At 35.6% G+C, this 24,672-nt stretch overlaps 2 protein-coding genes and 1 long non-coding RNA gene across 4 annotated transcripts in view; 1 reads left to right on the top strand and 2 right to left on the bottom strand.

Annotated features, from left to right (window-relative positions):
* LOC107599378 (zinc finger and BTB domain-containing protein 7C) overlaps positions 1–17,315 on the top strand; it is a 31,188-nt gene extending 13,873 nt beyond the window's left edge. Inside the window, exons 2-4 of the mRNA XM_016290955.1 lie at positions 11,182–12,505; positions 14,988–15,239; positions 15,539–17,315. Of these exons, the coding sequence (XP_016146441.1) occupies positions 11,196–12,505; positions 14,988–15,239; positions 15,539–15,851 (1,875 nt within the window). The 5' untranslated portion in view covers positions 11,182–11,195 and the 3' untranslated portion in view covers positions 15,852–17,315. The remainder of the gene's footprint in view (positions 1–11,181; positions 12,506–14,987; positions 15,240–15,538) is intronic.
* Positions 1–17,372, bottom strand: part of LOC107599379 (uncharacterized) — a 25,137-nt gene extending 7,765 nt beyond the window's left edge. The window contains exons 1-2 of the long non-coding RNA XR_001610662.1: positions 17,309–17,372; positions 6,526–6,533 (exon numbers count right to left, since the gene is read on the bottom strand). This is a non-coding gene — a long non-coding RNA (uncharacterized lncRNA). The remainder of the gene's footprint in view (positions 1–6,525; positions 6,534–17,308) is intronic.
* A 5,586-nt stretch (positions 17,373–22,958) lies between these two features.
* LOC107599380 (heterogeneous nuclear ribonucleoprotein A/B-like) overlaps positions 22,959–24,672 on the bottom strand; it is a 6,613-nt gene continuing 4,899 nt past the window's right edge. For both annotated transcript variants that reach the window (XM_016290957.1, XM_016290956.1), the window contains exons 6-9: positions 24,437–24,530; positions 24,190–24,348; positions 24,030–24,113; positions 22,959–23,287 (exon numbers count right to left, since the gene is read on the bottom strand). In XM_016290957.1, the coding sequence (XP_016146443.1) occupies positions 24,043–24,113; positions 24,190–24,348; positions 24,437–24,530 (324 nt within the window). In that variant the 3' untranslated portion in view covers positions 22,959–23,287; positions 24,030–24,042. The remainder of the gene's footprint in view (positions 23,288–24,029; positions 24,114–24,189; positions 24,349–24,436; positions 24,531–24,672) is intronic.

Here is a 24,672-nt window from a genome sequence, read left to right on the forward strand (position 1 = left end):
CTGCACATTTTATGGAGGACTGTTTACTGATCCTGTGAGAGTAGACTACAATGCCGGCTGTTCTGACTCACAGACTGTAAGTACGTTTTTTTGTATTTAAAGACTTTTTATATTTGAAATTTTTTATATTTAAAATAATCATTTTGGGCAGTGTAGAGTAGCGCTTGTTGTTTGTCATTTCTCCGATCACAAATGCAGACATGGTTTTATGTTTAGCTGGCGGGATGCAGCGCAACGCGTAAAAAGACAGTATAAGTCATTATAATCCATAATTATGTCCCCACTGGATGCAATGAATGCCTCATTTATAATGGGTTTTCATGTTTTTGTCTCTTCGCTCCGGCCTGACAGGGCATCATCACAATATGGTGAGGGGCGTAACATTTCCGTCACACGCTTGAGGTATTCGGCCAATCACAACGCACTGGATAGCTGGCCAATCACAGCACACCTCGCTTTTCAGACCGATGAGCTTTGAAAAATCTATGCGTTTCAGAAAGGCGGGACATAGAGGAGAAACAATAATGTACAGTATGTGGAAAATTATGTGTTTTTTTAACCTTAAACCGCATAAACACATTTCATTACACCAAATACACAAAATAATGTTCTTTTTAGCAACACCATATGACCCCTTTAACTATATTAGGAAATATCTTGATTCTCAAATATGTGTAGCCTAAGTAAATGCGTTTTGCACCTTTATAGATATTTGAGCAATAAATGGTGATGGGCAAAGTAGACTAATAGTGTAATTAACTACACATAAAAACCAGACTTTTTACTTAAGTACCAGATATGGGTGTCATTGCCATAAAATATTTTTAATACGACTTTGCATTTAATGTGAATTTAATAACAATATTGTAAGTTACTAATTATTACACTTTAATTTTACAGAAAGTAGGCTAAAGAACATTTACATTATCAAATAACATTTTTATTCAGTCTATAGCCAGAGTTCAGGCACTCTCAAAAACTCCCATTTAAATCAATGAAGCTGTTTACACTGTGAAATGAATATCTTACTTACATTCGTACGCACATCTGCACTTTGCTGTTTCTGATGAGAGAATTCACCAGAGAATTCAGTCAGCGAGTAAGTGAACATTTCAGCGATGAATCGAATTCTCTGATTGGTCATTGCATTCATAAGCTCAACAGAATCGTTGGCTCAGCGCCAGCCAATGTGTGAACGCGGATTTGAATTTAGCAGCTGATGCTGTGCAGCACTGAACGATCTAATCATACCAGTGTGATTGTATCAAATATAAAAAATATTATTCGGCTATTTTTTTTTTGTCTTTTGGAAGCTGCATTCAAAATCCACTTGGCTCAGAAATCTGGGGGGGGCACGTGCCCCCTCACTTCGAATGGGCATGATGCCTCTGCTGCATGTGAGTGTTTTTAACTTAACTCCATAATTAATTTCTCCATCTCTTAAATTTTCACACTTTACCTTCCTCACATTCACAGCAGGACAAAAGTCCATCGAATTCACATTTTACCCAGAATCCCCCAGTAAAACGCTGGCTTTGGTATTAAGTAACTGAAATGCAGGTCACCATGAATCTGTCATAAATTACATAACTAGGTGGATTCTTGATGTCATTTAGGAAATCCTGTCCGTGTTAAAGTGTCGAGTCATGATTTAAAGAGACAGATACAGTGGGAAAATGTCACAGTGCGAGAAAGAGAGACTGTAATAGTTCTATGGATTTTGAAACAATAGATTTTAAGGAAACACACTCCCTCTTTCTCTTTTCACACAAAGACAAGCTGTATTTGTGGAAATAGTACCTCAGTCAGTAAAAAGCCATTTTTGGCTTACAGAAATGCAGTGAACTGATTGGCTGATTGAACTTTTGGATTTTGATTGTGACACGATTTGAAAAATATTTGATCATCACAACCCAAACAAAATTTAAATTTCACATCGATTTGAACTTTTACTTCATGTTTGACTGAACACAAGTGGCAAATCAGAGACTTTTAATGGTACTATTAAAATAAAACGGTCTCATTTAAAGAAACCTGTAAAATACAAAAATAAATCAAACATATTGAGAAGTGCAAGACAGACCGTTAATCAGTTGAGAGTGTAGTACAGGATGAGACTTCCATCTTCCCGATATCGTGTCCAGCTTTAAAAAAAAGAAAGATAATATACATTCATAAGGAGGATAAATGCATGATAAATGGAAGCTTTGACTTGCAGAATCAGCTAAAAGGTGGGAAAATGTTTTGTTTCTAAAACTATGGCGCTGTCAGTGGAGTCAAATCACTATTTTTTAAGCTAAAAAATTATTAAGCACTCTTTTGTTTTGATTGCATCCTTCTGGTTCTTTTTTTAAGAGTATGAAAATGATTTAGCTTCACCTAGATATAATTACTTTCATAACTGAGCTTTAATTATTAGCTTTTATGACTTTGACAGCATTTTCAAGACATTTATGTTATATATATGAATATAAATTTCTATTATTAAATATTACATTATTAAATATTAACATTTCATTGTTAAAATTATTATATGCTAATGTATAATATATTATTTATATTAAAATACAAATTTAAAAAAAATTATATTCAGGATAATTTAGGATTTTTAAAAAAAGTGTCCCAATTTACCTGTATTCATACCCTATTTATTGTTTATTGAGGTTTTCTATTCATCTGTTGCAGGTGCATTAAACACATATACAATTTTAATGCACCTGCTACAGATGAATATGTAGATAAACCATAATCTATCATCTTTCCCTTTTACCACATTAAATGAGAGTAAATAAAAAGTGGGAGTTGGATGAACGAATGTAGTCTTCACACAACTCTGAGTATAAGCTTACAAGTTAACTAACTGATTAGCCGTCAACCTCTGGTTTCAGTTTCAACGAAGGGAAATTGAACAGCCCTGTTGAGGAACACGCTGTCTGAGCTGCAATATGGGTCAAACCGCATGCATAAAACAACCAACTTCTAATTAACTAGAAAATCATAATGTCTCGATTCCGGCATTATATAAAATATCATTTAATTAAATTGACACAAATGCAAAATATAAGCAGCAAATATGTACTGTGTGCCACATAAGAAACAATGCAAATAGTATATACATACTGCATACTACTCTTTCTAATACGGCATTATGTGGCATACATACTTGTGCACTGCAGTGTTATTTTAGTATCACTGATGTACTATTATAGTTTTTGTTAATATTTTGAATTTGATTTTATTTGTATATTTTCTGTTTGCATTTTAGTGAAAGATTCAGTAAGTTTGTGGTGTTTGTCATTTATTAGTTTATGTTTAGTTGTTATTAAGTTTTCGTTATTTTAGTATTTCAACTTATATAATATTTCAACTACATATATATATATATATATGCCAATATCAATATGCCAACTGGATGCCACAAACTGATTTAAATGCATTGAAATCATGTCAAAATAGGTTTAAAAAAAATTGTATACCATATACTGTAAGTATCAAGCAAGAATAGTACACTATAATACACACACACACACACACACATATATATATATATATATATTTAATTAATGGAGATTATTTAAGCATGTTTTACAAGAAAATTTGTCAAATCTACTTCAATATTTCATGTTTAATTCAATGTGTCACTTGCAGTTACTGCATACATACTTGTGCACTGCAGTGTTATTTTAGTATCACTGATGTACTATTATAGTTTTTGTTAATATTTTGAATTTGATTTTATTTGTATATTTTCTGTTTGCATTTTAGTGAAAGATTCAGTAAGTTTGTGGTGTTTGTCATTTATTAGTTTATGTTTAGTTGTTATTAAGTTTTCGTTATTTTAGTATTTCAACTTATATAATATTTCAACTACATATATATATATATATATGCCAATATCAATATGCCAACTGGATGCCACAAACTGATTTAAATGCATTGAAATCATGTCAAAATAGGTTTAAAAAAAATTGTATACCATATACTGTAAGTATCAAGCAAGAATAGTACACTATAATATACACACACACACACACATATATATATATATATATATTTAATTAATGGAGATTATTTAAGCACGTTTTACAAGAAAACTTGTCAAATCTACTTCAATATTTCATGTTTAATTCAATGTGTCACTTGCAGTTACTGTGTAGTTAATTGTGAAACTGACTGGTTTCTACACTAAAATCTGAACTTCAGGTTTTCCACCTTGTTCTTTCGTCTAATTCATCTTCTGAAGTCACAGCACATGCATATATAGAACTGGTACTTTTCTCTTTCTTCCTTCATTTGTGCCCAAGTTCGAGTTGCAAATCCTTCACGAATAAAACTAAAAATTCATTTTGTCTGACCCCAAATCAGAGGGTTTGTGCACCATGGGCTTTATTACATACTGAGCTTAAACTGTGTTGTGGAGGAGGATGGGTATTATTATCCTGAGCTTCCCACCCAGCTATAAAAACTACATCGCTGCTCTAGAGTAGATCCACCTCCTCTCTCTCTCGCTCTCTCTTTCTCTCTCCTCCTTCCTGTCAGAGTCCACACAAACCTCTTCGTCTGTCCGCCTGTGCTGTTGTTTTGGGCTTGTAGTTGGATGCACGGCTGTGTTTTTTGTGAATGGAGAGGAGACGCTCGGGCAGAAGGGATGGACAGACATCTTCTCGTCCCTCAGAGACGGAGATGAGACAGGCTCGGATCTGAAACGACACTTAGACCTGGAATAAATCACACGTACAGTAACACACACCTGAGCATCTAAACGGGTGAGTGCGATGCAGCCCAGTTCACCTGTTTTCAAGAGTTGTGCATGCGGGGAAGTGCGCGTTTGAGTCAGAATACGCACAGTGTTTGAGTCCGAGGTCTGTTTATGTTTGTTTGTTTGTGTGCATCTCAGGTATAGAACAGCATGTCTGTGGGCAGTAATTTGATGACTCATGTAATTATTTGGGCCATTCTTTAGATGTCGTCTCCAGAAAATGAGTGTGTGGAGTTTTGGCCCGCTGTAAACGCAAACTAACACAAACTAGTAATGACACAGCAAATCGACAATTACACCAGACACCGCTGGTTCTGATGTGTGTGAAAGCAAAGCAAAGTTATCAAAAGAGTTTCTAAAAAAAACAATTTGATGCTTACACACTGCAAGTGCCAGTTCATTTTTTGAGAGGCTGTTCTCATGACCTTTTCAATGCGGCCCACTGAACAGGCGACTGACCCACATAGTCACAGTCATCTTAACAAATGCTAAATACATCACATTTTTATGTTATATGAAATTAGAAGAATTGGGTGTTCATTTATGGACATATATAATTTAGGAACATTTTAACGGCTACTTGTGATTGTTTAATGTAAGTGTCAAATATTATATATATATATATATATATATATATATATACACACACACACACACACATTAAATTATATATATTCGATTTAATTAAAATTATATAGATTTTAAATAAATTATATATAGATATAAATAGCTAAAATAGATAAATGGCATCTATCTGTTAAATTTAATATAGTGTTATGTATAAAGTATGATTTATGCAAAGAGTAAATCGATTATGATCAATTTTGGGTTGGAAGTTTAAAAAAAAATCCAAATTGATGTCACGTTGCAGATATGTATCAGATTTATTTCCACACAAAAGTGGCCCAGATCAGATATGAAAATGTCAGACAGTGATTTTTGCTGTTCATATCATCTAAAACAGATCTGTGTCACAACTGTGATGGGAACGTCGCCTTACTTTATCTAAATTAATTAGAATTACTGAAGTTTAGACAGTCATTACATTATTCATATGATTTAAAAGGGTGTCATAAGGTGACAGGTGAATGTGTGTGTGCCTGTGTGCGCGTGTGTGCGTGCGTCTGTTTGAAGAGGGCTGAACGCAGATTAAAAACAGTGTAAATTACTGTTTGTAGCAGCTGAAGCGCGTGATGCAGGTGTCTGTACCGTCTTGCTTTATATATTTACCAAACAGATGAATTACAGCAGACGTTACACAATGGTTGTGTGTAATTCTAACAAGGCTCTTTAAGTGTCATTTACGTTTGTTCTGATCTGTTGCTGGGTGAATCAGTCTATGGGTGAAAAGCAGCTCAAATATACAGCAGAACTCTAAATGAACTCCGGCCAAGACACGAGGCCAAACCTTCATGCCGCACTTTATTATGTTTTCTTTAACTCTACTGAACAAGGTCCCGGTTTAAGTCTGAGGTCTGTCCTCAATTTGTATTAAGAGTGCTTGACAAGTAACTTGGACATATATAAAAAGTTACACACACACACATACATATATATATATATATACACACACACACACTTATTTATTCACACACACACACACATAAAATATTATAAATTATTCATTATATATATAGATAGATAAAATAGATAATATACAGTGCACACATACACACATATATATATATATATACACATATATACATACACACACACGTAAATAGATACACAATGTTGAAACATTTAAAAAAAAAACATTTTGAAACAAAAAAATCTGAAAAATCTAATTGTTAAAACTGCTTTCTATCACTCCAGCTACCAAATAGCAATATTTCAATTCAAAACTTTTGTTACTATTTAATACAAATGTTTAAATCTGCTGGCAGAACCTCAACATTTATCATCCAGACTGTCGAAACAATACGTGCATGTATGAAAAATTCTAAACTCTAAACATGCAGAGCGTTCATCATCTACAGGACCGAGACGAATCATATTCAAATCCACAGCTTTCTATTGGCTGACTGCTGCACCATCGTTCGAGCATACGGGCGGGAGGCACTTCTGTCTGTAAACAGGGCCATGAGTCTCTGCGAAGCACTAATAGACTAAAACCTACAGGTGCCCCTGCAGGTGAGGCCCCTAAATGATCTCCCTCAGGACCCACGAACCATAGCTGGATTTAGCCAATTTAGCAGCAGTCTGAGTCGCCGTGAGTCTAAGCAGCGTGACACGTGCTCACTCCTGTCTGAGACTCGAGCCCTGCCTCCCTAAAGAGGCCATGATGAAATATCTCTCACAAATGTGAACCGTTTTAACTTTTAGAGAGGATGTTGTAACTTTACCCTATCAAGAGTTGGTCATCTTTGCATCACAAAGTCAGACGAGGCATCCGTCGTGCACCAAATGCATGCATTAAACCTGCAAAATACAGAGTTAGTATGCACTGACTTTACATTAACAAACAATCACTATTAATTGTTAAGCCTTAAAGTCTTTGTCCCAGTTAGGATGTTCATCAAAGCTTGCATGTGTGTACGCATTTAGTTCAAGCATCAAACACAGGTGTGTTATTTTGAATGATCAAAGGACTGAGGGGGGTAGTTTGGGTTTTTACTCACAGTGTCATTTGTGTTTTGAGATATGACACATTATGATTGATGTTGAACTCAGAATTAGTAATGTATGAACATGCAAAGAAGAAAATAGGAAAAAAGGTTATTATTGAGGACACAAAATCACACCGCATGCATTCATTTCTGAAATCTGCTCAATTCAGCCTGATTCACAAGTTTGATTCAAATGATTCATTAAAGTGAACCGAGCCGAGCGAGTTTGTGAATCAAAACATGCTCACTGCGTGTTAATTTTTGCATGCTGACAACGAGGGCGACGCAATATCAAAGCAAAACCATTAGCTAACTTTTTGTTTGCAGTGCTGCTCCTGAATAGCAGTGCAGGAAACACTGATATGCACATGCATGCATTTTCTTTTTTCAGATGACAAACGTGTCTCTGTGCTGAAATGAGTGTGTGGCACTTTGTGGGGCTAAAGAGGGTATTTTCTTCACCTCTTTCCACAAACTGTAGATTAAGACAGACACCAGAACAAACGCTGAGCATCATTTTTAGATCATCTTTTAACCTAAAATAGGAGATTTGATACAGTTTATGATGATTTGGCATACATCGAACTGCATCTGATAAGCATCTGAAAACGCTTATTTTTATTAACCATTTTTTCTTAAAAAAAATGTAAGCAATTTTTTTAAATTGTATATATATATATATATATATATATATATATATATATAATTATTTTTTTTTATTATTATTATTATTGTTCAAACGCTCCAAACATGCTTTGAAAAAGGGAAGGAAATGTACTGAACAAAACAAAATGTAGAATTTTTTTAATATATATATACAGTGGGTACGGAAAGTATTCAGACCCCCTTAAATTTTTCACTCTTTGTTATATTGCAGCCATTTGCTAAAATCATTTAAGTTAATTTTTTTTATATAGAATATCTCTTTGGATTTGAGACTTTAGTCTTTGCAACTTTACAGATCTTCTTTATGAACCAAGAGTTGTAACACTCCAAAGAGAAAGGAAATATTGAAATCGCATCATATGACCCCTTTAAGATATTAAGTAGTTTTCTAAAAAATGATAAAAATTAAGTGAGTTTGTGCATAAAACAAGAAAAACTATCTTGTTTCTGTCTTGTTTGCAGTACAAATTGAAATGAGTTTATGCTTAATTTGCCTTCAAAGGGAAAACAAGATTCTTTTTCTAACCCCACTGACAGAGATTATTCTTGTTTTAATCTTTTTTTTTTCTCCAGAAAATAAGACTTCATTAACTAAGGTAAATCTTAAGTCATTTACCTTCTCAAGTAAATGTATCTTGATTTAAGAATCTGTAGATATTTGTACTGTAAAACAAGACAAAAATATTAAGAAAGTCAAAATGACTTTAGATATGAACTCTAGTTTTCTGAAAAATGATCAAAACAGTGTTTATGCTTAAAACAAGAACAAATATCTGTCAATGGGATCAGAAAAATACACTTAATTCTAAGGAAAACAAGATTATTTTTCTGACCTCATTAACAGATATTTTTAAGCATAAACACTTCATTTTGATTCTTTTTTTTTTTTTTTTAAGAAAACAACTTAATATCTTAAGTTATTTTGCATCTCAAGTAAATGTATCTTGTTTTTTTATATATATATATATATATATATATATATACACACACATTTATTTGCAGTGGAAAACAAGACCAAAAAAAGTCAAGCAAATTATTTTTTGCAGTGTGTTAAGGTCAATATAAAAACAACAGAAATCAAAGAAAAGCTGCAGGTAGTTATACAAAAAAAATCTGACATGAAAAACGCAAAAGGATTTCTTATAGATTTACAGGTAGATCAATATGTAGTTTTAATAATTAGCTTTATACATAGGCAGCAGAAGTCCATGGTGTGTCTGCATGTAGACTGCGTCATATGGAGGGAGTAAACTGTCAAGGTTTGGAGGAGTTATTCAGTGTTAAGCGAGTGCGGAGGGGCCAGTCGGCCCTCAAACACACACTGTAATTATGGGATTGAGTGAGGAGCTGTGGGGGCCGGCCAGAGAAACGCATGCGCTCCCAGGGTGGGTGGGAGACCTCACTGTGTCTCTCTTCCTTCTTTTTCCCTCCCTCCCTAGTGTTGTTTTTAGCTCCGAACGCCTATTTAACTTGGCTGGATTTTCCAGGGTGGGGCAACAATTTAAAAAAAAATTTTTTAGTTTTGCCCAACCTGTCAGGGAACTTCTGGGGACATGAGATCTCATCCTTCCCACTTCCTCTTTTCTTTTTCCCCACAGAAAGTTTGCAATTAAAGTGTTTGTGTTATTTACACACAATCAAAAAAGAATAAAATGTCACGGATATAAATGTTTGGTATTATTGAGACAGTATTATAGTATGACAGTATGAATTTTGGATTTTTATTTCTATATTTTCTGTTATCATTTTAGTTAAACTTCTGTATTTAACTACACTTTTAGTAGTTTTTAAAAGTTTTTATATTTATATATATATATATATATATATATATAGTTTTTTTTTTAATTATTCATTTTTGTTTTAGTTATTTTAATACATCAAGTTATTCTAATTTAAAATGAGAAATGTTGCTTTGGCAACTAGCTGACGTTATGTTTCTTAAGATTTTATTTAACTTCAATTTACATTTATTTCATGTGTTATGAAACATGAACATTGTTTGATGAACAATGATCTTAATTTAAAATATACGTTCCTTGTTAGTGGACTATATGTTCTTACTGTAATAATTGCAACCGTCACCTAGCAACAGTGGAAGGGACATTAAAATGTTGATTGGTAAGTGCTGAGCTCAATATTATAGAGAATAAAGAGAAACAATGTACAAGAAATAAAACCTGAAAACAATTGGTGTCTAATTAAATTAATTGAACCAATCCTTTAACATGAAATCAAATGAAAATATGATTAATTTACAAAAAACTTTTTTTGTTGTTGTTGTTAAAGTGCAGAACAACAGAACCTTTAAATCATGAATGAAAAAAAATATCTTGGTTGCATGATATTTCCTAAATAAAAATAATATTAATAACAGGAGAAGTATACTGTAAAAACTGATTTTTCAAAGTTGTAAATTATACAAATATAACTGGAGTATGTTTTACAAGAATATACATTTTATAAATTATTATTATTATAATTATTAAATGTCTTTCTTAAAATTTTCACATTTAATTTAATGTGTCACTTGCTGTTTCTTTGTTTTTTCAGTAAACATTTTACAATACAACAACAACATACAGTGGGGCTGTGAAGACTTACAGAAAACGTTTGACCTCTGTCATTGCCAACAAAGGGTATATAACAAAGTATTGAGATGAAATTGTTATTGACCAAATACTTATTTTCCACCATAATTTGCAAATAAATTCTTTAAAAATCCTACAATGTGATTTTTCTTTCTCATTTTGTCTCTCATAGTTGAGGTATACCTATGATGAAAATTACAGGCCTCTCTCATCTTTTTAAGTGGGAGAACTTGCACAATTGGTGGCTGACTAAATACTTTTTTTCCCCCACTGTACGCATTTCTGTTAAACAGAACTTTTATTTTACCAGTTTGTAGTAAAGAGCTAGATGAACGTCTAGATGTAGGCTAAATATTTTACTTAAAATACTCAAAAGTTTATTCCTAATATTGTGGAATTCTTTTTTTCATTTACAATTACATTTATTCATTTAACAGACGCTTTAGCATTTAGCCTCTAGCAACTTCATCCATGTTTTTGATAAATATCTCTTTAGCGCACAGCCTTATTTTAATGCATGACAGCTCTGATTTCACTTTTTTTTTTTACCTGTACACAGACTCCTCGGAGAGGATGGCGCACACAGACGAGGACCTGATCGGAATCCCCTTCCCGAACCACAGCAATGACGTCCTGTGCAGTCTTAATGAGCAGCGGCGGGACGGGCTGCTTTGCGACGTCATCCTAGTGGTCCAGGACCAGGAGCACCGCACCCATCGCTCCGTCCTGGCTGCCTGCAGCCAGTACTTCAAAAAGCTCTTCACGGTGGCCACCGGCTCCAGCCAGGACTCCAGCCAGCACACCATCTATGAGCTGGACTTCGTGGCGCCGGAATCGCTGACGGCCATTCTGGAGTTTGCGTACACATCGACGCTGACGGTGACAGCATCCAACGTCAAGGAGATCCTGAGAGCCGCCAGGCTCCTGGAAATTCCCTGCATTATAAACGTGTGTCTGGAAATCATGGACACGGGAGGAGGTGGAGAACGAGGAGGAGGAGACGGACATCCGGAAGGAGAGGAGTTTGAGGGGGATGATGAGGAAGACGAGGATGAGGAGGAAATGGAGGAGGTCGACTCCAAAGATGGAGAATTTGAGGACAACAATAGCGAGAAATCCACTCAAGGGGCTGAAAACCAAGAGGAACCAAATGTTTGGGAGAACGGGAGGACGGACAGCCCACCATGCAGCTCCCAACAAGGGGCGCCGAACCCAGACCGGTATGGCCAGAAAGCCCAAAGACGCCAATCGGACACGCCAGAAGCCCAGAAACCCAGAGGGCCGGAGGGATTGGAGGGCCGGGCGCTGAAAGACTTCTCAATAGAGTCCTTACTTCAAGAGGGACTCTATCCGAAAGTGCCAGGCCTGGAAAGAGGCGCCGGATTCTCGCCCCTTCTCCCAGGTTTCTATCCTCCCATATGGGCGGCAGAATTCCCAGGCTACCCTCAGATTCTGGAGCCGCGACATCCTTCCCACCCTTTTCCCAATGCTTCACTGGAAAACGGCCCTTTGGACCTTGCAGTCAAGAAAGAAATCATCAAAGAAGAGCTGAAGGATGAGCCTTCAAATCCTATCCTCCACAGGGACTTCCTCAAAGACTTCATGAGTCCAGGGTTGGGAATGACTTCCGACCCCGCCCTCGGCCCGATCAAAGAGAGAGCGGACCTGCGGTCCTACCTGAGTATTCTTTCCGCCTCCCATCTCGGGACGCTGTTTCCTCCGTGGCAGCTGGAGGAGGAGAGGAAGATGAAGCCCAAGGCGTCACAGCAGTGTCCGATCTGCAACAAGGTGATTCAAGGAGCGGGAAAGCTGCCACGACACATGCGAACACACACCGGAGAGAAGCCCTACATGTGCACCATCTGCGAGGTCCGCTTCACCAGGTGAGTCGGGTTAAGCTGACACTAAAGCGAGTACCACAAATTTGAGCCCTCAATCCTAGTTAAAGAGCACAAATGAGAGACGATAAAAGTCATACTAGTCAAGTATATTTTTCAAAATTAGTATAGAAGTACTTTGTATTAAAAAAAAACATTATTATTAAATCTAATGTTTATATTATTTTGTTTTTAGCATATTAATTTAAAAGAACAATTAAATTACTATTACAAAAATTATTAAATTATTATTAAAGATAATAAATTTAATTTAAATGTTTATTAAATAACTATTAAAATAGTGCCACTTTTGTTTATAGCGCTAGTTAATGGGAATGATGGAGGGCATATTTTATATTTTTCTATACACTTAAAATTATTATTTACCATTTCATTTTATTATTTACACTTTATTTTATTTTTCTTACATTTTTATTTAAATTGTTATTAAATTCCTATTAATAATTTAGTTATAATAATTTAATTATTATTTACCATTTAATTTTGTTATTTACAATTTAATATTTTTTATTATTATTATTTTATAGTTTTAGTTTTCAATTTCTTATATTTTATTAAATTCCTATTTATCTTTTGCCACTTTTAATTAGAGTGATAGTTGATGGGAATGATGGTGGCTATATTTTCTATCCATCTACAAACTTCTAATTATTAACTTTTTTTTTTTTTATCGTTAATTATTTTTAGCATTTAATTTCAGTATTTTTATTATTTAACATTTTTATTTGCATTATTTCTAATTTAATTTTATTAAATTATTATTAAATAAAAACACTGAACTTTTATTTTAAGTGATAGTTAATGGGAATGATGGGATGAAAAGGAGACAATAGGATCATGAAGTACCACAATCTGGATTTGCATTGAAAAAAAATTTAATATTGTCATCATTTACTCAACCTCATGTCATTCCAAAGCGTTATGACTTTCCTTTATCTGTAGCTACTGTTTTTGTCCATAAAATTAAAGTCAGTGGGTTCCAAAACCATATCAGAATGTTAATTTTTGGGCGAACTATCCCTTTAACATTTCAGACTGTTTTTAACATCAATTCAATTAGATAGAGTACAAGAATAACACTTTAAAATGAACAGTCCTTATAAAGAACAGACATACTGAAGAAGTCAACCAATGTTTTACAATGACAGATTTACGAGAAAGAATTCTGACTTGCTGTCATCATGTAACACAGCAAACTTTTCCCTTCAAACTAATTACACTGACTGTCTACTAGAATAAATAGCCTCTTTGAAGCAGAAGAACTAAGCTTCAGTATTGCAACAATGAAATGGCACATGAAAACTAGAGCAGCATCATAAGGACAAACCTGCTGTGAAACACTTTATGCATCACTGTGGTCGGAGCCGCATGAGGTTTCCACACTGTAATAAAAGCCAAAGCATAGTTATGTTAATATAAGACCTACATTTCACTTTTGGGCTCAAACGCTCTGTAGAGGAATGAAATTTCGATGAGTGAGATCTAGACTGAGAAATAGATCAAACAAAGGTTTTTGAGCTTCTGGATAACTCATCTGGATACCACATAACAGGAACACTAAATCCGTTTTTTTGTTTTTTTTTCTGTCGCTGCTACTGTTGAGCAACTTGCAGCTGTCTGCTTTTCAAGTACGAAGGCGTACACCTGTTTGTGTGTTTTTCTGCATGCATGGTGCATCTTGAGGTTTTGCAGTGATTCTTACAGGTACGCAAAATAACCTCAAAACACAAACTTAAAAGAATAGCTCGCTCAAAAAATATAGTTAAAATTTTATCACAATCAGGCCATCCAAGATTAGGATGAGTTTGTTTCTTCATCAGATTTGGAGAAATGTAGCATTGCATCACTCGCTCATCAATGGATGCTCTGCAGTGAATGGGTGCCGTCAGAATGAGAGTCCAAACAGCTGATAAAAACATCACAATAATCCCTAAGTAATCCACACCACTCCAGTCCATCAGTTAATGTCTTGAGAAGTGAAAAGCTGCGTGTTTATAAGAAACAAATCCATCATCAAGACGTTTTTAACTTCAGACCGTTGCTTCTGGCTAATATTCGAGTCCAAAATCCATAATAGTGCTTCCTCCGGTGAAAAAAAGGACTGAATAAGGAGAGAAATATGCATCGATCAAGCACCGTTTAACAAGCCAAAAGAGTCTGAGGATTTTGATGTGAGAGGACAGCATGAGATGGACTTTTTCCACTGGAGTTGTTATGGTTTATAAATGCACATTTTAGCCAGAAGCAATGGTTTGAAGTTAAAAACATCTTAATGATGGATTTGTTTCTTACAAACACACAGCTTTTAATTGATTTCATTGTTAACTGATGGACCGGAGTGGTGTGGATTACTCGTGGATTGTTTTTATCAGCTGTTTGGACTTTCATTCTGACGGCACCCATTCACTGCAGATATTTTCATTTTTGGGTGAACTGTTCCTTTAATCGCTGTTTTTCTGTTTTTCAGGCAAGACAAACTGAAGATTCACATGCGCAAGCACACGGGCGAGAGGCCGTACATCTGCCTGCACTGCAACTCTAAGTTCGTACACAACTACGACCTGAAGAACCACTTGCGCATCCACACCGGCGTGCGGCCGTACCAATGCGAGCACTGCTACAAGAGCTTCACGCGCTCCGACCACCTTCACCGGCACATCAAGCGGCAGAGCTGCCGTGTCTCACGCCCGCGACGGGGCCGAAAACCCTCCTCCTGGAGGTCCACCAACTTCCTCTTCCCTCCAGATCCCAACGCGCTTCAAGCGGACAGGACCCTGCGGAGTCCCGCCGCCGGTGGCGCCCCCTTGCTGGCGAAACAGCAGCCTACAGGAGGAAAAACGCTGGAGGATGTCAACACGACCTGAAGAACCACTTGCGCATCCACACCGGCGTGCGGCCGTACCAATGCGAGCACTGCTACAAGAGCTTCACGCGCTCCGACCACCTTCACCGGCACATCAAGCGGCAGAGCTGCCGTGTCTCACGCCCGCGACGGGGCCGAAAACCCTCCTCCTGGAGGTCCACCAACTTCCTCTTCCCTCCAGATCCCAACGCCCTCCAAGCGGACAGGACCCTGCGGAGTCCCGCCGCCGGTGGCGCCCCCTTGCTGGCGAAACAGCAGCCTACAGGAGGAAAAACGCTGGAGGATGTCAACGGTGACAGCCGGGAGATGGACAGGAAGCTCATCTCAGAGGATGTGAACAGGAAGCGGGGTGTGTTTGCTTTCGCCATGGCGACGGAGGACGTTCTGCCACACCCGGCCTTCTATTCCGCGACCTCTGACCCCTGGGCCGTGAGACGAGCTCCGTCCATTCCTGAGGCCGCAAAGTGACTTTTGTTAATTCCTTGAAACAGCTGCTCGCTTCGGACGCCACAAAGTCTCTACGAACCGGGTTCAGACTCTGTAATATTAAATGAGAATGACATTTTAGTGTGTTTGTTTCATAAGTCAGCTTCCAAATGGGATGACAGGGATTTTAAATACTTTTTAAATGACTAGATTTGTTAATATCTTGAATGTGCATTTGTTCAAGCTGTTTTTGATGCTTCAGCGTTTGCTAACAAGGGTGATGCGCTCATAGACTGTCCAGTGCAATGGAGTATGTGAAAATCGAACGCAAAAATTTGACAATCAGGTATGCAGAAAGAAAGAAAAAGTCCTGCTGAATAAGCTAGAAGCTTTGATGTTTGCATTGTATTATCTGACAGGTTTTGTAATTGAACAGATTTCAGTGAAGCTAAATCCTAAACACAGGAAAATAACAAGCATTGTAATCCACTATGCAAAACACAAAAGCGGTTAAAGTTTTTTAGAATTAGCACAGAAACCACAAAGACTAAATTAATCAGAAAAACTCTCAGGATTAGAAATAATTTTTTAACAACAACAAAAAAGCCAGACTATGACGTGTTACACATAATCAAACGATTCTGCAGTTAATCATGCAATTAAACAAAAGAGAAATTTTTTCAAGATTTAAATTATTTATATTGTGCATTTCAAATTGACCCTTGATTAAATCGGATGCTGTTTAAAATAATAATTTGTATGGATGGCTTTCAGGTTCTACGGTGGAATTGTTCATTTTTGTAAGTGTTTCTATGCTGAACATTGTAAAGCATCCAAAGAAGTGCTGTTAAAGAACAAACTTGATATCCAATCTGTTTGCAAAGCAGTCTTTTTCACATATGAAGTGTCTTGGAGGCGCTTGACGTGTACAGGAAAATAAAGCGGAGGAAAACGTCCACAACTTTGATACCGTTCCTCATCTGAATGCCTAGAGTAATTCAGCATCGTTTAAACTGAAACGAAACATATTTTCATGCTATTTATGCATATTTAAATAAGCCTTGGCTATATTTTACTAAGATGTTTTATAAAGACACTAACACATTTGTGTTCTGGTTTATCTGTTTTTCAAGAGAGAATGTGTCAATGCAGTCAGTGTGCGATATTTGACATCAAACCCTCTGAATTCAAAAGAATACGGAAAAAAAAAAAAAAGCATTTAACAAGATTTTTCACTTCTGAGAATGAGAATTCAGATCATCTGGAGATCATTAAGTTTCTGCACTTCACACGAGACATTTAAAATGTTTTTATCTTGGTGTGCAAAATGCAAAGATGTTTTAATGGCCATGTACAATGAAGGTGCTTAAAGATGTGTGTGCGTGCGTGTATATATATATGAAGCCCTTCTGTGGCGACTGGTGGGAACTTACTTGCACTATTTGTTTGATGATATTGGTTACGATATGTTGATATTTCTTAAAGATTTAAAAGCATACAAAAAAAGAACATGTCTGAGATATGCACTTTACTCCTCTTTTACACAAGAACAATTTCAGTGAAAGTCTTTTTTATAAATGTGTGTGGTATTTGTATATTAGATTAATCCCGGAATCAAAGAACTGGAATAAAAATAAAAAAAGCTTTTTTATGTCTTTTATGGCTCATGTCTTTCATGGGTCATCTGGGTTTTATAGGTCATCTGATGAGGCTTTTATCTACAGCGATGAGGTCAAGTGCATTAAAGCTCTCTTTAGAGTATGCTTTAACTTTGAATGTCATACTCGAGGGTACAGCGAAGGCAGATTTGATCTAGCTCCTAAACGTCCAGCTTTCTGGATGATGGAGCAGATCTTTAACGGCTAACTTACCTCAACCTAAAATTACTCTGAAATCATAGCATGTGGTAGTTTGTTATGACACAAGGCGGTGAGGATCCAACAGACAGCCCTCTCTGGCACAATTAACCATCTCTGTGAGTAATCTAACCCCACACGCTATAACTGTGCTTTAGTAGAAGCCAGTTTCCCAAACACATGTTCCCAAAAAATGTTGTTTTGAATTATGAAGAATTTGTAAAGTCGGATTGCTATTAGATTAATTTAACTCCGTTAAATTAGTATTAATCTTTTTGAGCAGCAAGTTGACTTTCTGACAGTTACTTTTAATGACTAAAATGATGCATATTGCATGTTTGACTGACTCCAATTTTAATCAAATGAAATTATTAAAGATCATTTATATTTTCAGAATGAGGTGTTGTTTGAGAACAAACTTATTTTAAATTGCAAATCCGCTGAATGTCTTGAATAATTGAAAAGATTTAAAATAGGTTTACGGTTTTGCATCAGATTAAGTCAGCACAACTAGTCTTAATTTGCGTCAGTGCTCAAAGTTAAAAAGTTAAAAATAAAAAATGGGGCATTAACAATTACATCAAATACAACCGATTAAAGTTCACTTAAATAAAATATTCATGCATTTTATATGCACTCCCCTTTTATTGCTATCTAGCGCCCTCTACTGGAAATCAAGATAAAATACACCAGACAAAAATGATAAAGTGTAAACTTTAAACAGTTTCTCCCACGCTGTTCTTGAAGGTATAAAAAAAATACACAATTGAAATTATTTACTTAAGGAAAATATAAAACCACATTTCTCACTTCTCAAATAATAAAAAAAAGTTTTACCTGTAAACAGCTTGTTGCGGGTAAACAACCGTGAATAAATCAGTCCCATGCTAGTTAATAGACTCTTTCATAAATATTGCAATTATTTCATGCTGACAGTGTGTTGAACAAGAGCTCTGCGATTCTGAACTGTATGTTTCCATCATCTGTGCAACATTTGACCTCACCTGCTAGTGCGTTAATGTCGAAAATTGAGTCATACACATCCTAAACTTGCTTTGGCCTCCATCCATAAACTTTCTGCTTACTTTGTAATCCATATTTCTATTTCTTGTCATGCAACTTAACCGCGTGTTTACTTTTCGCACAACTCACGTGAATCCAATTCCAAATTGATTCATCATTTTGAACCGGTTCTTGGTTTTGCATCAGATTAAGTCAGCACAACTAGTCTTAATTTGCGTCAGTGCTCAAAGTTAAAAAGTTAAAAATAAAAAATGGGGCATTAACAATTACATCAAATACAACCGATTAAAGTTCACTTAAATAAAATATTCATGCATTTTATATGCACTCCCCTTTTATTGCTATCTAGCGCCCTCTACTGGAAATCAAGATAAAATACACCAGACAAAAATGATAAAGTGTAAACTTTAAACAGTTTCTCCCACGCTGTTCTTGAAGGTATAAAAAAATACACAATTGAAATTATTTACTTAAGGAAAATATAAAACCACATTTCTCACTTCTCAAATAATAAAAAAAAGTTTTACCTGTAAACAGCTTGTTGCAGGTAAACAACCGTGAATAAATCAGTCCCATGCTAGTTAATAGACTCTTTCATAAATATTGCAATTATTTCATGCTGACAGTGTGTTGAACAAGAGCTCTGCGATTCTGAACTGTATGTTTCCATCATCTGTGCAACATTTGACCTCACCTGCTAGTGCGTTAATGTCGAAAATTGAGTCATACACATCCTAAACTTGCGTTGGCCTCCATCCATAAACTTTCTGCTTACTTTGTAATCCATATTTCTATTTCTTGTCATGCAACTTAACCGCGTGTTTACTTTTCGCACAACTCACGTGAATCCAATTCCAAATTGATTCATCATTTTGAACCGGTTCTTTAAATGATTCATCATTTTGAACCGGTTCTTTAAATGATTCGAGCGAACTGATTCACATTTCACCTGCACGAGCTCTGTTTAGGAGCAAAACTGCGATGCTCGTGGTGTACAACATATGACTTAACCGTAAACATAGTCATAAACAGCAGTATTTAAATGTTTCTTTAACAAAAATAAATAACACGTAAAATGTAGACTTCTGTGAACTATAGATAAATGAATCGATTTGCTCAAACGATTCAGAAAGTGTACAAAACAGAAAACTCTTACTACGTACTCAATACTGCATAGTGTACACTATATTATGGTAGCCCGTTTCCGCCACTAAATAAAAAATAAAAAAGGTAATTGCACTTTTTATCTCGCAATTCTGACTTTTTCTCATTATTGCGTGATATAAAAAGTCATAAACTCACAATTCTGAGAAATAAAGTCAGAACTGCGAGATATAAACTCACATTTCACCTGCACGAGCTCTGTTTAGGAGCAAAACTGCGATGCTCGTGGTGTACAACATATGACTTAACCGTAAACATAGTCATAAACAGCAGTATTTAAATGTTTCTTTAACAAAAATAAATAACACGTAAAATGTAGACTTCTGTGAACTATAGATAAATGAATCGATTTGCTCAAACGATTCAGAAAGTGTACAAAACAGAAAACTCTTACTACGTACTCAATACTGCATAGTGTACACTATATTATGGTAGCCCGTTTCCGCCACTTAATAAAAAATAAAAAAAGTAATTGCACTTTTTATCTCGCAATTCTGACTTTTTCTCATTATTGCGTGATATAAAAAGTCATAAACTCACAATTCTGAGAAATAAAGTCAGAACTGCGAGATATAAACTCACAATTCTGACTTTTTTTCTCAGAATTGCCAGCTCTTATCTCGCAATTGTGACTTTATAACTCGCAATTGCGACTTAATGGCTCGCAACTACGATTTTATATCATGCAATTCTGACTTTATTTCTCAGAATTGCGAGTTACTATCTAACAATATGACTTTTTAACTTGCAATTGCGTGCTTGTATCACGCAATTATGAGAAAAAAGTCAGAATTTGTGAGATTATTGTTTTTATCCAGTGGCGGAAACAGGTTTCCATACTATATACTGCCTGCTAGAAAAAAGATAACACTTTACAATAAGGTTCATTAGTTAAATACCTTAGCTAACATGAACTAAGTATGAACAATACTTCTACAGCATTTATTAATCTTAATGTTACATTCACTAATGCATTATTAAAATCAAAAGTTGTGCTTGTTAACATTAATGCACTGTGAATCAACATGAACTAACAATGAACAACTGTATTTTTATTAACTAACATTAACAGATTAATAAATAGGCCTACTGTAATTAATGTATTGTTCATTGTAATGGAACATAATTGTAAAGTGTTACCCATATTTCATCATAACACTTCACACATTACAAACAGTGATATGCTATATTAACACAAGACTGGATGGTAAGGTGCTCTTAGCTAGTCATTTCTGCCTCATCCATTCCACTGGAATGGTCAAAAGTGAATTGCACTGCTACAGTACAACACCGTGCATGTGCTTTGTTAACTAATGCATATTTGGCAAATGAAGTACTCCATTTCAAGCATCCCAAGCACATAGAAAATGTAAATATAGTATAGAACACCGCAACAGTAAGGCTAGTATGGAAGAACACAATCCCAAATATAACCTGACTTTGAGAAACTATCCAAAACATGAATAGAACTAATTAAAACATTTTCTTAAGACTTAGTTGCATCATCCACCTTAAGGCACCGCCATTTTTACATTTGAATGCGATTTAAACATTCAAGTGACTTTACATAGTTTCTGCAGATTTTATGAACGTAAATTTAAGACCAAATAAAGAATATGCAAGGAATAAATTCTCTAAATAAATGCAGAGCATAAATTCTGAGTATGGGAAACCATACTTTACTACACATCAGGTTATAGTAAACTTACAATTTCTCTGAAAGAAGACTCGGCTTCATGTTCCATCTCAAGCAAACATTGATTTAAAAAGGTTTAGATATTTGAACTGAGAAACAAAACCCTAAAGTTGTGTTTTTTTTGTGCAGTACATGCAACATTTTATGCCGTGACTTTATGAATTAAACTTTTGGCTCTGATTTAAGACTTTTTCCAAGCCTTAAATTGTGGAAAGGCATATTAAGACATTTTTCATACCTGCAGAAACCCTGTAGCGGTTCATACTAATTAAAACATTTTCTTAAGACTTAGTTGCATCATCCACCTTAAGGCACCGCCATTTTTACATTTGAATGCGATTTAAACATTCAAGTGACTTTACATAGTTTCTGCAGATTTTATGAACGTAAATTTAAGACCAAATAAAGAATATGCAAGGAATAAATTCTCTAAATAAATGCAGAGCATAAATTCTGAGTATGGGAAACCATACTTTACTACACATCAGGTTATAGTAAACTTAAAATTTCTCTGAAAGAAGACTCGGCTTCATGTTCCATCTCAAGCAAACATTGATTTAAAAAGGTTTAGATATTTGAACTGAGAAACAAAACCCTAAAGTTGTGTTTTTTTTGTGCAGTACATGCAACATTTTATGCCGTGACTTTATGAATTAAACTTTTGGCTCTGATTTGACTTTTTCCAAGCCTTAAATTGTGGAAAGGCATATTAAGACATTTTTCATACCTGCAGAAACCCTGTAGCGGTTCATAAAGTCTGCAAAGTGGTATGTTATACAATTTTAAATCATAATCAAATCAAGTTGCACTGTATTTTGCATGTAACTCCCCTTAGAGCGGCTAACAAATCAAAGTCGCAGTCACAAAAAATAGCTTGTATTTGATTTAGGAAAAATAAGGTGGATATGGTTTTGGTCCACAACTGTAAAATATTAAGACCTTCAGACAATGCAAGTAGTTGTTAATTCAAAGTTATCAGGGTTTTGAAACTAAGCAGTTTTGGCAAAACCAACATTAAAACTCAACTTTAAAATAGTCACCATTTAAACCATTAAGATTGACAAATTAACATTAATGTTAGCCAGTAAACAAGAACACTTCCAAAAACTTACAAATCATTTATTTCTACCAAAAACACTATAGGAATGAGATTTCAATGAGTAACAATGCTGGTAACCAGCAAATATCCTAATTGACAAAAAGATTCAACTTAAGCATTATAACTGAGAAAGCAAGTCAAAAAAAACAAAAACAGTTTAAAAATCAAAGCTAACAAAAGTGGAAATTTCTGGTCACTGTTAGATGCATTACCCAAAACGCTGACATTCACGGGACGCTGGAGTTTTAATCGGCTCTCCTACGCTACGCAACAGGAAGCAGAACAAGCATCTGGAAACATTGAGAAAAATGTACTCAAAATCGTTTTATTTCAAAAGCTCTGGCAGCTCCTGAACCTCATGTGGTAAATCCAGTAGACATGTAAAATACAACCATACAATACATTATTCAAAAGAGGTACCAAAAAGTACAGTAAAAATAACACTTCCATCTCTGGAAATGTGGACAAAAGGAAAATAAAATTAAAATAAAAGTGTGGAAGTGAGACGTTGCTTCCCCTATTAATCGCTTCTGTACAAATGGGTCATGATCTCGTCCGGTAAAAGGAAAGAGCCCGCGTGTGTGTGTGAACTGCTGTCGTGGTCACGGTCAGACTCCTGGTTTTTGGGAATACTTCAGTCCTGGTGGGATACAGAGAGACGTGGTCAGGGGCAGGTTGGAAAATGTCAAGAAAGCATAATTTCAGTGAACAGACAACAACGTCAATATTCAGCTCAAGTCTGTTCATTTGGAGTGTCGATTATGAAAAACTTGATTCACACAACTGCCAATAAAGCTCCATTATTATTTTGTCTTTAACATTCAGATTGCAAATGTTCAAAGATTCTTAAAACCAGATTTACTTTAAGCAAAATTACATGCCTTGTTTTATGAACTCAATTTAAGCCGTTTTATAGGATAAAAAAAAATTTTTTTTACTCAATTCAAGTGAAAACAAGTTTATTCCCCATTGACATACGTTCTCGTTTAAAGCATAAACTAAAAATACATTTTATCCCAGGAAACAAGTCTTCATATCTGAAATGCATCTTAATTTAAGGACGTTTAGATAATCTGTATTTGTTTTCCAATACAAATAAGATACTAATTTTTGGCAATGCATGCAACATTTAATGCCGTGACCATGAATTAAAGACTTCCTGCTGTACCTTTTAAGGCTTTAATTTGTGATAAAAAATAAAAAAAAAAAAAAAAAAAAAAAAAAAAAAAAAAAAAAAAAGCTCTAAAGAAGTGTCATTAAGCTCAATTCAAGTTCTGTTCTCATTCGATAGTGTCAGTGCACTCAAATCAATATTTCCAAATAACTGCTTTTAAACCCCAACTAAGCAAAAATCTTTATCCATTGATAAATTCATACACTACCTGTTCTGCATGATTAGTATGGCTTGTAGTTGCTCTGGTGGCCTCCACGTCTTGGTGTTTTCCCATAGCTCGTACTGCCCTGGTCTGGAGAAAACAAAACATGTGAACATGGAAGCGAAACCAGGATGATCATGACAGCGTTTGGAAGATGCCAACTTACTGTAGTCATAACCACCACCATATCCATAATAGCCAGAGGAAGCATCATAGTTGCCATAGCCACCATAACCACCATAGCCCTGCGGGGCGCCGTAGCCTTGGTTCCCGTAGCCCTGGTTCCAGTAGCTGTTATAGCCCTGGTTCCAGTTCTGGCCTGGGCCTGAGGAAACACACACCGTTAGTTCAAGGACTGAGACTGGGGTTTATTAATAATGTGCATACTTCAGCAACTAAAGCACGCCGCTTACCCCCGCGACCCCTGCCACGACCTCCGAAGCCTCCGCGGGTACCATACTGCTGCTGCTGGTAGATTTCCTTGGGCTGGGCGATTTTGATCTCGCACTGAAATCAGAGACACAAAACAGATACAAAAGCCAAACTTTAATAGGTTAAAAAGCAACCATGCACAATTTCTACCCCAGAATAAATAAATTTAAAATTACACATATAAAGAAGAAAATTATATATTATGGTAACGCCACGG

This window comes from Sinocyclocheilus grahami, unplaced genomic scaffold, assembly GCF_001515645.1.
Source record: "Sinocyclocheilus grahami isolate Dianchi unplaced genomic scaffold, SAMN03320097.WGS_v1.1 scaffold265.1, whole genome shotgun sequence".
Taxonomy (NCBI): Eukaryota; Metazoa; Chordata; class Actinopteri; order Cypriniformes; family Cyprinidae; genus Sinocyclocheilus; species Sinocyclocheilus grahami.